The 15,430-nt window shown below is 60.8% G+C and overlaps 1 protein-coding gene across 1 annotated transcript in view; it reads right to left on the bottom strand.

Moving 5' to 3' along the window:
* Positions 1-2,837: 2,837 nt before the first annotated feature.
* The window catches only part of WNT9A (Wnt family member 9A), a 29,558-nt gene continuing 16,965 nt past the window's right edge, over positions 2,838-15,430 (bottom strand). Inside the window, exons 3-4 of the mRNA XM_040622758.1 lie at positions 7,354-7,616; positions 2,838-5,913 (exon numbers count right to left, since the gene is read on the bottom strand). Of these exons, the coding sequence (XP_040478692.1) occupies positions 5,431-5,913; positions 7,354-7,616 (746 nt within the window). The 3' untranslated portion in view covers positions 2,838-5,430. The remainder of the gene's footprint in view (positions 5,914-7,353; positions 7,617-15,430) is intronic.

Genomic DNA, 15,430 nt, shown 5'->3' with positions numbered 1-15,430 from the left:
TGCCACGTGCACTGGGGTTGGTTTCAGCTACAGGAAGAATGTCCCCATTCAGGCCTCCAGCTCCCTGCCTGGGCCATTTGCAGTCCCCTCCTTCCCAGATGCAGAGGCTGGGGCTCCCTGCCTACAGCTCCATGTCAGAGCTTGGGGAGAAGGCCTTGGTTTCCCCACTGTGCTGCTCCTGGGGCCCCCCAGGTTATGGGATGCCCCAGGTCCCCTCAGCGGTGCTGTCTTCCCCATACCTCACCTGCAGAGCTCAGTCCCCAGCTGAGGAGCCTCACCTGCAGCCTGGCAGAAGGTCTGAGACCAGCCAGTGCCCTTGCCTCTTCTTACTGGGGGTGTCCGTGGAGCAAGAGGGGAGGAGCCATGACCCTTCTGCTTGAGCACCAGGATTGGACAGATCATCCCACATCCCTCAGGTGGCAATCCCTGTCCCTGGAGCTCTGGGGGCACAGATGAAAACCAAGGTGGCAGAGAAGCAATCTCCCAGGAAACGGACCACAGGGGTCCAGCAAGGCCTGTCACAGCCATAGGGGTCACACAAGGTGAGCTCAAAGGAAGACAGAGGCCAGCAGAGGGGCGGGGCATGTTATGTCTGAAAGTCCCCAGACTCAGCAGGCGGCCAGAGAAGTGGACGGGCCTTGTCAGAGATCCAGGCTGGGATAAGGCAGGAAGAACCAGGCTCAGAGCAAGGGAAGGAGAGCTGTGGTCGTCACACACATGGGGTCACCTCCCTACAGGGCAGGGGAAGGGTGGCTGAGTCAGAGGCCCAGTGCATGGAGAGACAGGCCTGTCCCTCCAGAGCCCAAAGGCTCTCCTCACTGTCCCCCAAAGGACATGGGGCTTGAGGTGAGGAGGGAAGAGTTGCCCCACAAAGAGAAGGAGGTAAACTCTTTGTCCAGCCCATCCCAGCACCCCCCCCCCGGCAGAGAGCACACTCCTTTGCCCACCAGGGATCGGCCTTTATCCTGCATTCCCCCCACCCACCCCCACCATGCACCCACCAAGTTCACACCCACCTTACCGTCAGGATGTAATCTTATTTGGAAATGGGTCTTTGCAGCTGTGATTAATGATGCCAAGACAAAAGCATCTGGATAGTCTCTGGGTCCTATGTTCCGTGACAGGTGTCCAGCAAGGGACGGGGGGGGGGGGGGAGATGGAGGTGGAGGTTGGGGTGGAGCACCCATGAGCCCAGGACTTCCTAGGGCTCCAGCATTGGGGAGAGGCAGGAAGGCCCCTTCCCTGGAGCCTCTGGACAAAGTGAGGCCCAGCCCACAGCTTGATCTTCAGGCCTCCAGACATGGGAGAGAAATTCCTGTTGCTGGAAGCCCTCACAGGAAGCCCTGTTGCTGGCCTTTTGCCCCTGGACACTCACACAGAGGCTCCAGGGAGACGTGGGACGGGGCCTTGCCCGGCCCGCTGGGCAGACAAGAGAGCCTGCAGGGTGTGCTGGGAACAGGGACTCAGTTGGAAGGAGCAGGACACAAAGGGGCCCCAGCACCACTAGTCAGCATGTCAGCAGACCCATGGGACCTCGGACGGGGGCCTCTGCACAAGAGAGGTGCAGCCTCTCCATGCATGAACAGGGACAGAGCACCCCTTACACCTCTGCAGCGGGCTGGGTGGTGCTTGGCCAGCAAGGGACTTCCTGCTCCTAAAGCCTACACCTCCTCCCCCACCCCCGTCCTCCTCCCCCCTCAGGCCCTCCTCCCTCAAACACTCCTCCCTCAGGCCCTCCTCCCTCAGGCCCTCCTCAGGCCCTCCTCCCTCATACACTCCTCCCTCACACACTCCTCCCTGAGACACTCCTCCCTCAAGCCCTCCTTCCTCACACACTCCTCCCTCACACACTCCTCCCTGAGACACTGCTCCCTCACACATTCCTCCCTCAGGCCCTCCTTCCTCACACACTCCTCCCTCACACACTCCTCCCTCAGGCCCTCCTTCCTCACACACTCCTCCCTCACACAGTTTTCCCTGAGACACTCCTCCCTCACACACTCCTCCCTCACACACTCCTCCCTCAGGCCCTCCTCCCTGAGACACTCCTCCCTCACACACTCATCCCTAGGCCCTCCTTCCTCACACACTCCTCCCTCAGGCCCTCCTCCCTCACACACTCCTCCCTCACACACTCCTCCCTCAGGCCCTCCTCCCTCACACACTCCTCCCTCATACACTCCTCCCTCAGGCCCTCCTCCCTCAGGCCCTCCTCCCTCACACACTCTCCCCTCACACATTCCTCCCTGAGACACTCCTTCCTCACACATTCCTCCCTCACACACTCCTCCCTCACACACTCCTCCCTGAGACACTCCTCCCTCAGGCCCTCCTTCCTCACACACTCCTCCCTCACACACTCCTCCCTGAGACACTCCTCCCTCAAGCCCTCCTTCCTCACACACTCCTCCCTCACACACTCCTCCCTGAGACACTCCTCCCTCACACACTCCTCCCTCAGGCCCTCCTTCCTCACACACTCCTCCCTCAGGCTCTCCTCCCTCACACACTCCTCCCTCACACACTCCTCCCTCACACACTCCTCCCTGAGACACTCCTCCCTCACACACTCCTCCCTCAGGCCCTCCTTCCTCACACACTCCTCCCTCACACACTCCTCCCTGAGACACTCCTCCCTCACACACTCCTCCCTCAGGCCCTCCTCCCTCACACACTCCTCCCTCAGGCTCTCCTCCCTCACACACTCTCCCCTCACACATTCCTCCCTGAGATACTCCTCCCTCACACACTCCTCCCTCAGGCCCTCCTCCCTCAGCCCATCCTCCCTCACACACTCCTCCCTCATGCACTCCTCCCTCAGGCCCTCCTCCCTCAACCCATCCTCCCTCACACACTCCTCCCTCAGGTCATCCAGAACCCCTCTGAAGGCAGCAGACTCAGAAGGGGCTATAATTTAAAATACATTTATTTAGTGTCCATTTTGTTTCTGTTCTGTTACACAAAGCTGTTAAATAAATACATTCTCCAAGTCACTCGAGTACACACCTACTCGCTATACAGATGAGGTAGAGAAATCGATAGGCTCGCACGAGACTCCGAGACTCTGCACAGAGGCGAGAGTTCTCATGTGTGAATGCCCCTCTCCTCCCGCCCTGCCCGGACCTGGCCGAACCAAGCCAGGAGTCCACGTCTGTGTGGCTGGCGGGGAACAGGTGGCCGGGACCTGCCTGGCCCTCCGCGTGGCTCCTCCCTGTGGCCTCCTCCCTTTGCCAGAGAGGCTGACCCCAGGGCCCTGTGCCCTGCCACAGAACACAGTTTCTTCTAGAGGCTCTCCCCCACACGGAAGAGAAGCAGGCTAGTGAGAGGCTCTGTCAGGAGGAGTTGCTTCTTCCCTTAGCAAGATATTCTGATATATATTTATATATAAACAAACCAGCCAGCAGACGTTTTCAGTCTGCCTTGTTTCAAAAAATACTTTCCTTTATATTTATGACATAAAGCTAAATGTGGTATCTGATTAAAAGAAGATCCTTCCTCCGACGCGCTGCCTTTGCAGACCCAGTAGTGACTGAGCTACAGTCTTGTCCTGGGGGTGTGGCTCGCTCCACCTGCTCTGGGCCCCGGCCCCCACCCTGTCAGTACGTAGTTATTCACGGGGGTGTTCTCGGAACCACAGAATAGACTTTACTATTTACACTATAAAAGAGGGACAAAGAGACCCACATCGATATAAATAGGTTTTCTTCTAAAAACACAGTCCCCAGGGTCCCTGGAGCCGACGGGACCCCAAGGAACCCCCTCACTCAGTAGTTCCCGTGTCTGCACTGCTACCCAGCACTGTGCCGCCCCAGAGCACAGCCACAGAGCCGAGCGGGACAGGCCCAGAGCCAGAGGACCTAGGAGACAAGGCTGCTGTTCACACCAATGTGGGAAGGACAGCCTCATGTGGAGGAAGGGCCCTGGGCAGAGGCCACGCCCCAGATGACCACTGACCATGCCAACGCAGCGCGAATATGCACACACACCACAGACACACTGGGACACCTGCTCACCCACATGCATGCACGCACATCACACACACTCATGCACACACAACCACACGTGCACACGTGTACACGTTTGCACACATACACAACACGCTCACACATGTGCATACAGCACACAGCACATATGCACCCATGTACTCACAGGCACACTCATGCACACATGTGACACGTGCTCACACACATGCACACAACACACGCGTCGACATGCAAAGTGCATTCGTGCACACATGCACACATGCACACACATGCACACACACTCAAACCAAACCAGGTCAGTGTAGCCCATCTGTTTTTCTTCCCTGCAAAGACGATAGCATGGCCAAGGAGAACAGCCTACCGTTTGTCAAATCCTAGCCCCAGATTTTCACCATCCACCTCCGTCCTCAGCTTTGCCTCCTCCCGCAGCAACACAAAGGAAGCTACGAAAGGACCCCTCCAAGGGGCTGGCCCTTCCCCTCTGCCATGCCCACCCCTGGGGGGAGGGCAGGTCACCCTCGGCCAGGCCACCCGTGGCCTCCAAACCTACACAGAAGGGCCTGGAGTGCAGGGCTGCCCAACCAAAGTCGCCCAGAGCCGGGTCCACCCACCTCCCAAGAAAGTCTCAGCGGGGGCAGCTGGCTTGGGCTACAGGGACCTGGCTTCCAGAAGCCCTGAGGGCAGTGGCCAGACATAACCTGCTTTACTACTTTAAAAACAACAACAGCAACATCCCTCTTGATTTAGTGGTTTCAAATGACAAAGCAGATCAGGCAAAGAGGTTAGGAGGGGACGTGGAGGGGAGGGGAGGAAAGGGGCCCTCCAGACTGGGCTCTACCGAGAGTAGGGGAAGCTGCAGCCTGAGGCAGGGCAGGGATGGACAAATAATAATTATATATTAGTTAAATAAAAATAATTTAAAAGTCACCGCTATCACTCCCGAGAGAAGTGCTCCATGTCAGAGGGGACGGCAGTGACCCCCACACAGCTGGGCGGCTGGGCTGTCTCTCTCCTAGTGGTTTGACTCTCTACGCCAGTGCTGGAGCAGGACAGCCCACAGGCGGCCGCACAGGGACCCTGTGTGGTCACAAAGGTGCGCCTGCTGCTCCTCCGACGGAGCCCAGAGCAGGGAGGGCCGCCGCTCCGCAGGAACTGGCCTCTTAGGGATGGACAGAGCTTGGAAAGCATTGTACAATGCTCTCAGGTCATGTGGGTGGGGACGGACAGAGGGGACACAGGGGCCAGACCAGGGCCACCTCCTGCCTCTGGGTCTTTGCGAGGGGGGACAAAGGGGCAGAGACAGCCAAGCCAGCCAATCCCCAGGCTCCCGCTACCATGTGCCAAGTGTGCCGGGGGCCCCAGCCCAGGGGCTCAGCCCCTGCAGGTGTAGACCCCTCGCGCTGCACGCACTGCCTCTACCCTGCAGCAGCTGGGCCGGACCAGGGGCTCAGCCCTTGCAGGTATAGACCTCCTCGCGCTGTGTGCACTGCCTGCACTCCACGTAGCAGCACCAGCGAACCTGGCACTGGCAGGGCCGAGTCACCACCCGACTCTGTGTGTTGTGGCCACGCCCACAGCAGATGCTCTCACAGTTCTTCTCCCGGTGGCACCTGCGGCCGGCAGTGCCTGGGGAGAAGCGGCTGGCCAGGCAGAAACTGGGCGAGTCATCCAGGTGCACAAGCTCTGGTGTGCGGGGCAGTGGGTCGCTGCCGCCTGTCCCTGCTGCCCGGCCCCGAGGCGGGGAGATGGCACCGGCCTCACCGGTGGCCTCGTTGGTGGTGCTGCCCACCTTGAGTGCCGTCTCATACTTGTGTTTCAGGCGCTTGCCCACCTCGTGGAAGGGAGCCAGCTGCCGCCAGCATGTCCGCACGGTACAGGAGCCCGACACACCGTGGCACTTGCACGTGGTCTCCACCCCAGCCTTGATTACCTGGGGGGGTGGAGGGGAGCTGGGCATGAGGGCCACGCTGTGAGGCCGGGAACAGCCCCTACAGATGACCCAACCTCACGTCTCCCCCAGACCCATGCCCAGCCTGGGGATCACCATTGCCCACCACCCAGGCTCCCCAGCTCATGCGCCTGTCCCTCTCTCCTCCAAGCCACAGGTGGCCCAGGACAGAAGTCCCACATCCAGTACCATGGCCTCCAGAGTAGAGGCCTCCTGTGGAGACAGTCCCTCCCTGCATCCGGGGCTGCCCTCTGCAGGCACTGAGCACACCCCCCTGTCGCCCCGCTGTCAACACCCCACCACGGCCTCCCAGTCTGGTCTCAGCAGCCTGCTTCCTGGAGAAGTGAAGACAAGTGAGTTAGCTTGCCCACTTGGCAGGACTGGCCACTGGACCCTCCGGGTCGGCCCCAGAGGGGAGGAACGGTACCCCCAACTACATACACACACACACACACACACACACACACACACACGGCCGCCCTGAGGGGCCTCCTGCCTGACCACCCACACCGGGGTCCCCGGCAGCAGAGAGGGGAGGCCCTCCCCATTGGCCCCATCCTGAGACAGGCCCTGAGCTCCCACGCTGCCCCCAGGGAGGGCCGGCTGGCTTGAGGGGGATTAGGAAATGTAGCTGCCCTCTAGCCAGGCAATAGAAGAGTCACATTTAATGACACTTTGCTGAGAAACCCGGACAAATTTAATTAAAGTGCTGCTTACCCAGGCCCCGCAGAGCTAATGGAGCACTTTCCATATTCTGACTTTTCATTAATAGCTTACAAAGGAGAGAACTCCAAAGAAAAGAAGTAGCCTCGCCTTGGGGATTTAATCTGCTCCTGGCCCTCCCCGGAGGGCAGAGGAAGGGACAAGGGCTCCGAAGAAAAAGGGGGAAAATTGATTCTTTAATAAGTGTGGGACTCAGAACTCTGGTTTCTCAATAAAGAGGGGCTCAGAGCAGGGCTGGCTCTAATTACCTCACTGCCTCCCAGGCTGGGGCTCCACATCCCGGGGGCTGCCTGGTGAGCACCCAGAGCCCCTGACCATCCCACCGCCCGGCAGAGCCTCAGGGGATGTTTGGTGGTCGGGCTGTATAGGGACCACGGGGCGGGTGTTCTGTCCACAGTGTGGGTGACGACCCCCATGCCTCCTCTGTTGGTGTGGGCGGGGGAGCTGAGGGGCTGCAGGGAGGGTGGAGGATGGCGGAGAGCCAGGCACCCCCAGACCCAGCCCACCTGCAGCCAGCAGCCCCCAGAAGGGCCCAGCCAAAGGGCTTCCACCCCCACCCCCATCCCACGGAAGACCATGGCGGCACCCGGTCATCCCTGTAAGACAACGAGCCTGCCAGGCAGGAGGACTCGAGGACCTGGCTGGTACCAGAGCCCCACCCCCACTGACAGCCCTCCGCGCGCGCCCCGCCCCGCTTGCCTTCACACCCACGAGGTTGTTGTGGAAGTCCACGCGGGCTCGCAAGTCTTTGTTCGACCGCCGGCCCAGGAACTCCTTGACGAACTTGCTGCTGTACTTGAGGTTATCCCCGCAGCCACCCCACTGCCAGGCCTCGCGGTTCTCCAGGTCGGGGGCCTCGTCGCACGTGCAGCGCTCCATGCGGCCCGCGCTGCACGCCTTGGCCAGCGCGTGCGTCAGGCCGGCCGACGAGATGGCATAGAGAAAGGCGGTCTCCTTGAAGCCTGGGGGAGCCGGGGGACGCACGGACCTTAGGGCCAGTGAGTAGACGGGAGCAACCCCCACTTCACCCAGGTGTGGCCAAACCACTGCAGTGCAGCTGGAGCCCTGAAAGGATGGATCCTTGCTGGCGTTCACCTCGGGTAGGGGCTATACCTGTCTGGGCCGCCATGCGCGGCTGCAGGGAGGAAGGCCTCCTGTGTGCCCCAGGCACATGATGTGGCGGGGTGGAGAGAATTCAAAGCGCACGGAGACTTAGGCTCTGCCCAGGGATCAGCGACTTGGTCCTTCTGAGTCTCCCACCCACCAGACCGGCTGCAGGGCCTTGGTGAGCCCCGCCCTGCCCCGGGCCTCCGGTCCCCAGTTTTTTTTTTTTTTTTTTTTAAGATATTTTATTTATTTATTTGACAGAGACAGCCTGCGAGAGAGGGAACACAAGCAGGGGGAATGGGAGCGTAAAAAGCAGGCTCCCACCAGAGGACTCTGGGATCACGCCCTGAGCCGAAGGCAGACGCTTAACGACTGAGCCACCCAGGTGCCCCATGGTCCCCAGTTTTTAAATGAGGCTGTTGAGAAACTCAGATCAGAATCCCAAGGAGACATGAAAAAGAAGGCTCCCTCTTCAGGGCACCAGCTGGACCTCTGCCCCTCATGCCCAGCCCCTGGGCCTCGGTCACCACCATGTGGCAAGAGCCACCAGAGCGGCCTTGGGCCATGTCAAAGCTGCCAAAACTGCCCCAACGCGCCTCGTGCGGCCAGCAACTGTTCCCCGAGGTGGGGCTTGGCATGAGGCGGGGTGGGAAGAGGGCAGGGTAGGAGTTAGGGGCGGGCCAGAAGGAAGGGGCGGGACAGGCGGAGAGTGGAGCAGGAGGAGGCCGGAGGAGGAGGGGCGGGGGAGGGGCGGGGAGGGGCGGGGTCGGGAGGGAGGCGCAGGGTGGGAGCCGGAGGCAGGCGGCAGCAGCGCCTGAAGAAGGGTGGAGCTGGGTGGAGGAGCCCGACAGGAAGGGCAGGGCATGAGGAGGACGACCCTGCAGGTGGATGGGGTTAGAAGAAGGGATGGGTCAGGATGGAAGGGCGGGTCAAGTGGAGAAGGAGCCACGAGGGAGCGAGGGAGCGGGGCAGGCGGAAAGTCAAGCCCCGCATGCCCCCCACCCCACCCCCCAGATACCCTGGGACCCAGCCAGGGGCACACAGCCGGCCGGCCTGGAGGTCCTGCCCGGGCGCTCTCTCGCGCGCTCACCTCGCTGAGCAGGCTGGCCCGGTAACGGCCTCCAAAGTGCAGTTCCAGCGCTCGAACCGGAACTGGTACTGGCACTCCAGAGCGCTCATGCTGACCGCCTCCACCAGCGTCTCGGCCACGCCTGGGTCCCGGCGGCACATGCGTCTCTGCTTGCGCTCCAGCTTCAGCCGGTCACAGGCCTTGTAGTGTGCCTGGGCGGCGGCCTCCGGCTCCAGGGTCAGCGGGAGGATGGTCAGGGGCTCGCTGCCCGTAAGGCTGGGTACAGAGAGGCTAGGGTGAGGGCCGCCCCAGAGGCAAGCGCCGCCACACACACACACACACATACACACACACGGAGGACAGCCCAGCACAGAGTGTGCACCAAGGGCGCAGACGGTTTGGGGCAGGGAGCGGTGCAGGCGCCCAGGCCAAAAGGGGACCACATCCGACATACCCACCTGCTCCTCTCCCTGCTTACCCAGATGGAAGCCCCAGGACCCCCACCCTCTGCGGACCCCAGCTGGGGTGGCCCAGCCGCACACCATGGCCCAGAAGCCTCTTGGAGAGGATCCCAGCTCCTTGCTCTCCTTGCAGCCTGTTCTGATGGCCTTGCAGGTCCCAGTGGGGTCTCCCAGAGCTCCTGGGCCACTGACCACCTCCCAGCGGAACGCAGGCGGGCTCCTGGTTCTCATGAAGCCCCACCTCTGTCACCTGAGCCAGTACCTGCTCTCAGGCTCCTCCAAGCCCCATTTCGTGGGCTCCATCCAGGGACCGACTGTTCCTGACCTCCCGTCTGCTCTCTGCTCTTTCCCACAGGTCTCAGTGTCCCCACACAGGTGACACCACATCTGGGCTCCAGGCACACCCATGCCCAGCCTCGGCCAGACCTAGCTCCTCAGGCGGGAGAGGTGTCCAGCTAGACACCGGTGGGACTCAGATCCTCCCACATGAGCATCACAGGAAACAAGCCTCCCCACCCCGGGCAGCCAACCCAGAGGAGCCAGGGGTGCCAGGCACTCCCAGACACTTAACCCCACACATTGCCCCATCCCTCCTCCTGCTGTCCCTCCAAAGCCCCCTCAAGGGCATGGTGGCCATGGCGCTGGCTCCTGGCAGCTTTCTACAGGGCGAGAGATTCAGGCAGGGGTTCCTTGAACCCCACCCTCTACGACCCCAGCAACAACACAGCAGGCCAGGCTCCCTGGGCACCACCTGGGCTCCTGGCTTTCGAAGCTCCTCCCTTCTGGGCTGGGCCTGGGGTGCAGAGGGAGCAGGCAGGCAGGCGGGAGAGAGGCATTCCTGCACACACGCCGAGGAGGGTGAAGCCTCGAAGGCAGACCTGAGGAGCCAGTGATGGACACCGAGGGGAAAGAAGCAAGGCCTCCCACCCTTTTCACACTCGGATGCAGTGTGACCCTGAGAAGACCCACCCCAGGCTTTGGCCCTACTCCAAGCCAGCCCGGCCAGTGAGCTCTGAGGAGTTGAGCAGAGAGCTGCAGGGGAGAGGGGCTCCAACTGGCCCTGAAGAGCAAGGGTACTGCAGAACCCACGGCGGGTTCCCACGCGCGGAGTCCTACAGACACTGCAGAGCACGTGCCTGGGGACACTCTAGCCGGGAGGGACAGCTGCTGCACTGTGACCGGCATGGGTATGGGCTGAAGGAGAAGCCCCAAGGTCCCCGACCCACAGACAGGCCCCATGTGGGCAGCAAGGCCTTTGGGGAGAAGGTACCTGTGAGCTTGGAGCTAGAACACTGTGCTGGAAAGTGACCTGCACCCCCAGTTCCCATGCCAGGGTCCTGGCTTCACGCCCAAGGCTACAGGGATGCGGCCGGGTGATGCTGGAGCAGCATTGTATGCTTTCATCCTCATGCCAGAGCTCAGACAGCCCAAGCACAAGGACAGCTATGAGCCGGGCCAGGGGAGGCAGGGGCCCAGGACCGCACCGAGGCTGCAAGAGCTGCTCTCCCCCACACAAAGGCAGCTCACACGGTGGAGACTCGTCCCCAGACAGGAATGTGAACAGCTGTGCCCGGAACTGCGTGGTTGCGATCAACAGAGCTGTAGCCTACAACCTACGTCCCCAGACTGGATTCTCCGAGATCAGCTGAGCTCCAGGCTGGTGCCAACCATTCCTGCATCCAGAAGGACCAAGTACAGCAAGGCCGCCCAGGAGTACCTGGGACCTGTGCTGGTGAGGACAGTGCTGGGTGTGGACAAGGCGGGTCGACGGTGAGCAAGCCCGCCCCCCAGCTCACCTAGAGCTGCTGGGGTGCCTGGGTCCACACGCGCCCCCACGGGAGCTGAGAGCAGGGCTCCACACACACACGCCACGGTCAGCCTGCGTCCACACTGAGGCCGGCCTCTGCCCCAGGCCCTTAAGACTAGGGTATGCTCACTCAAGCAGGCGTGCACGAGCAGGCTTTCCCTACGGATCGATAATAAAAGGAAGAGGGGCTGCAAGTGCGCGGGGTACACGCACACGGCTCAGGGAGGGAACACGCCTAAAAAACTTTGTGAGATCTCCGCCCCCTCTCAGAAACACAGAAATCCAGCCCCGTCCTGGTGTACTCCTCAGATGAGCACAAAACAGGGTTGTCTTGGACAGGAAAGAGATCTCCTCCATGGCTGCTATTCTGACCAAACATCTCTAAAGCTACCCACCAACACTCTTCCCACAATTACAGGCTGCAGACGTACAAACTCACATCTCATCACACAGAGCCCGAGCGCCCGTGACCGAGATCCCGGAAGCATGAGGCCCGGGCCTGGCCGAACACCTGGGTCCATCATTCGGCTGTGCCAAGGAGCCTGCAGACATGGGTCAGCCCAAAACAGAGGAGGCCTGGGGCAGAAGCAGCACCCTCCTGTCCCGTGGCCTGGAGCTTGTCACACGTGCATGGGACAACGGGTGGCCTATTCAAAACAGCAGCGCTCCACATACAGCCGCTCGGCCCTGCACGCCAGCCTGCAGCGGCCAGCCTCTAACCACGGGCCCACGTCTGGGGCCTGCACCTTCCAGCCCAGAGAATGCCTCAGGCCAGCCGCCCATCCCACGCCACCTGCCACCAGGCTCGATGCAGCTGCTGCCCCCACCAGGCGTCTGGCCCAGGGCAGCGAGGGTGGACAGGGCGTGGGCAGCACGCGGAGGAGTTGAGCCTGGGCAGGCTGCCCACAGGGAGACAACCCCTCAGCGGGCAGGCAGCAGGAGCCACCCCGCCGCCCCACCCGGCTGCCCTTGGCCAGTGCTTGGCCAGGAAGACGTCCTCGAGGTCTAAGAGGCAGCCCAGAGCTTTGTGACGGGTATTTTCAAAAGACAGAGTGGATGCACGGGGAAGCAGGCAGCAGGGCTGGGGAACACAGCCCAGCCCTCACTCAGGGAACAGCCTCGCACTGGGAGCTCCTGAGTCCCTTCCTGCCAAGGTCAGAGGGGACAGCACTTCAATCCCCATGGTGACCACGTGGGCACAAGCCTCGCCAGACAGCGTGGGGGCTCTCCTCAGTGTCTCCCCATAAACTGAAGCTCTTTCCTGTGCAACTTTCTTCTGTATGTGCCTCTTCTATCCCATTTTGGAAACCTGCACTCTACTGTCACATCATGAACACTTTCCCTAACGCTGGGACGCGCCGCTCCATCCATTGGTGCCACGTCAACATGCCAGGCTGGGCAGGGCCAGTGTCCCCCCACAGGCCCCGAGGCCCCATCTCCACGCTGCTCCTGGATGTCACCGCAGCCTCACGGCAGCTCATCCTGGGCTCTGCCCTGGGCCGGTGGTCAGTGGCCTGGTGTGTTGCTGGGGCCCGCTCCTGTGGGCACGTGCTGGCTGTGCTTCACGGGAGGTCTGAGAACCCGCCCAAGGCTCTCACACCGCAGGCTTGCTGGCGAGCCAGAGTGAGTCTCTGCCGGGGTCCCTCCTGCCACCCTCGGGGTCTCGGGAGATTCCCCACCTGAGGTCTGCCCCATGCTGGTGAGTCCCAGATTCCAGGAGTGATGATGTGCCACCCACAGAAGTGCAACTGACTGGATGTCAGCTGGCCTTGGGCGCACTCGCCGTGCTCCGCGATTCACCTCCGATGGATTTCAGTGCGGTGCCCGGTCTGCCGGGACACAGGCTGTTCTCTTCCTCCTGCTATCCCAGGCGATCCTGCTTGCCTTCCTGACACAGCAAGGGCTTTGAGCACCATGGTGCAGAGCCTGCCAGCTGCCCTCAGGGCCCAGCGCCCCACCCTGGCTCCGAAGCTGCCCACTGGCACAGAGCCATCCGGTGAGCTTGCGGGCAGGTAGGCCCTGAGTGCGAGAGAACCGTGGGCAGCACTGCCAGGAAGCAGGGACCCTCCTCCCAGCTCACCCCTCCACATGCCCAGACGCCGTCTCTGCCGCCCGACCCGGCCTGCGAGTGATGCGGACACCCTGCAGGCCTGCGGAGTGCCAGAGGCCAGAGCCGGGAACGTGCCCTGCAGCCAGAGCCCGATTGTTATAGGACGGACACATTCCCATCCGCCTGAGGCTCTGTGAGGACAGCAGGCATCGGGAGGGTTCAGACGCAGAGGTGGCAGTGGCATCCCTGTCTGACTCCTGGGCTTGAAGGGGAAGCTCTGGCCGTTCCACCAAGAGGCACAAGGTTTGCAGGCTGTCTGCTGGGCACCCCACAGCCGTTCCCCTCTGTTTTTCGTTTGCTATGAGCTTTTCAAAACTCACCAACAGACGTAGACGTGGAAGGTCAGAGATGTGGTCCCTGCCTCTGCTGGCACAGGATTCTTCCACTTTAATCTGCTAAGACAAGGAGCTGCACTCCCTGGTTCTCCTGAGGCGAGGCGCCGCGTGCCCCAGCAGGAGGGGCTTGGCCTCTCTCTGGGCATAGCTATAACCCCAGGATGCCGCGTCTAGCCTTTCACATCTGCGTTGCAATTTTCTCTTCCGTGCTCATCCTGCTGGGTGTCGGTGCCTTCAAGAGAATTCATTTTTTAAATTTCCTGGAAGATGGGTCAGATTAGAATCACATCTTCTTCTTGTGTCAGAACTTGCCATGAAGCCACGCAGTCTGACCTTTTCTGGATGAAAAGATCTCCTTCTGATCCAACTACTTTTCTTTTTTTTTCTTTTTCCTTCTCTCTTCCAAACAACTTTACTGAGATAAAATTCACATGCCGTAAAATCACCCATTTAAGGTCTACAATTCAGGGTTTTGCAGTATATTCTCAGACATGTGCAAACACGGCCACAGTCGTTTTACAGAATTTCAGGGTTCAAACAGAAACGCACTCCTGCTGGCCCCCCAGCGCCCGTCCCCTCAGCGCCCTGGCCACCACGAATCCACTTTGTCTCTGTGGGTGTGCCTGTCCTGGACACTCGCACGGGAACCACACGGACACGTGGCTCTTTGGTGCGGGCACTTCCGCCCCAAGAGCACCTGTGCTGCTCTGCGCGGGGCTTCTCTGCCTTGCATTTACACACGACCCCAGCGCCCGGACACACTGGGTGCTGGTCAGCTAGTGCTCCGAGGCCCTGCCCTGGGGGCGTGCACATGCCTCGTGCACACAGGTCTGCAGTGCCCACAGGCACTTGCCACGACCAGCTACCCGGGCGGGGCGCGTCGGGTTGTTCTGCACCGGCCACACCATTTGCGTACCCAGTGACCTGTTCCTCCGCTTACCACACACTCTCATCATTTCTCCGTCTTGGTCTGTTTCTGTTACTCTTCTGGTTTTCTGCATTTCCTCAGAATCTGCGGCCTTGTCGGACCGTGTCCACATCCCCTGCTTCTGCCTGCAGAACCCGCAGTGATTTCCTGGTAGCGACCGCTCTGAGCCCCTCCACGCAGCCCGGCCGGTCAGGTCATCCCACACACGGATCCCTTCCTCTCAATGCATAGGTGTTGTTTCGTTGTTTCTACTTTCTTCCTTCTGCTTTCTCCAGGTTTAGTTTACTGTTCTTTTCCTCAAACTGTGACCGCGGCTTCGAACGCTTCCAGGCTTCTCTCCACTTCTCAAATATGCATTTCAGCTCCTACCGCACCTGTGTCAGAATCAGATCACCGTGCAGAGCCTGAGTCACAGCCTGGGTCACTGTGCAGACTCCTGGGTCACAGCTCAGGTTACCATGCAGAGACTGGGTACAGCTTGAGACTGTGTTCAGCCACAGTCACAGCTCAGGTCACCGTGCAACCCTGGGTCACAGCCCGGGTCACCGTGCAGAGCCTGGGTCACAGCTCAGGTTACCATGCAGAGCCTGGGTCACAGCCTGGGTCACTTGTGCAGAGCCTGGGTCACAGCTCAGGTCACCATGCAGAGCCTGAGTCACACGCCTGGGTCACTGTGCAGAGCCTGGATCATGGTGCATCTTTCTCTGTCTCTTCTCTGGTTTTGCTCTCTCCCCTTACGGTCCACTGAGTTGGTGTGTTCTCTCTCCATACTCTTGCATTCTCACGCTGACATCTGGTCTGTGTGTCTCCCAGAGCCAGTGATCAGACCAAAGACCCTGCTACAAGCACGATGTGCTCAGCCTTACAGCTGGGGCACGCCCTCCACTGTCTGTCGGCCCCCGCCCGCTGTTTCACGGCTCTGGTCCTCCGTCCCCTCGTTTGCAAGGTTATTTCTTGGG

This window comes from Ursus maritimus, unplaced genomic scaffold (assembly GCF_017311325.1).
Source record: "Ursus maritimus isolate PB19 unplaced genomic scaffold, ASM1731132v1 scaffold_5, whole genome shotgun sequence".
Taxonomy (NCBI): Eukaryota; Metazoa; Chordata; class Mammalia; order Carnivora; family Ursidae; genus Ursus; species Ursus maritimus.
Note: the sequence above shows the minus strand (reverse complement) of the source record. Positions and strands in the feature narration are given on the sequence as shown.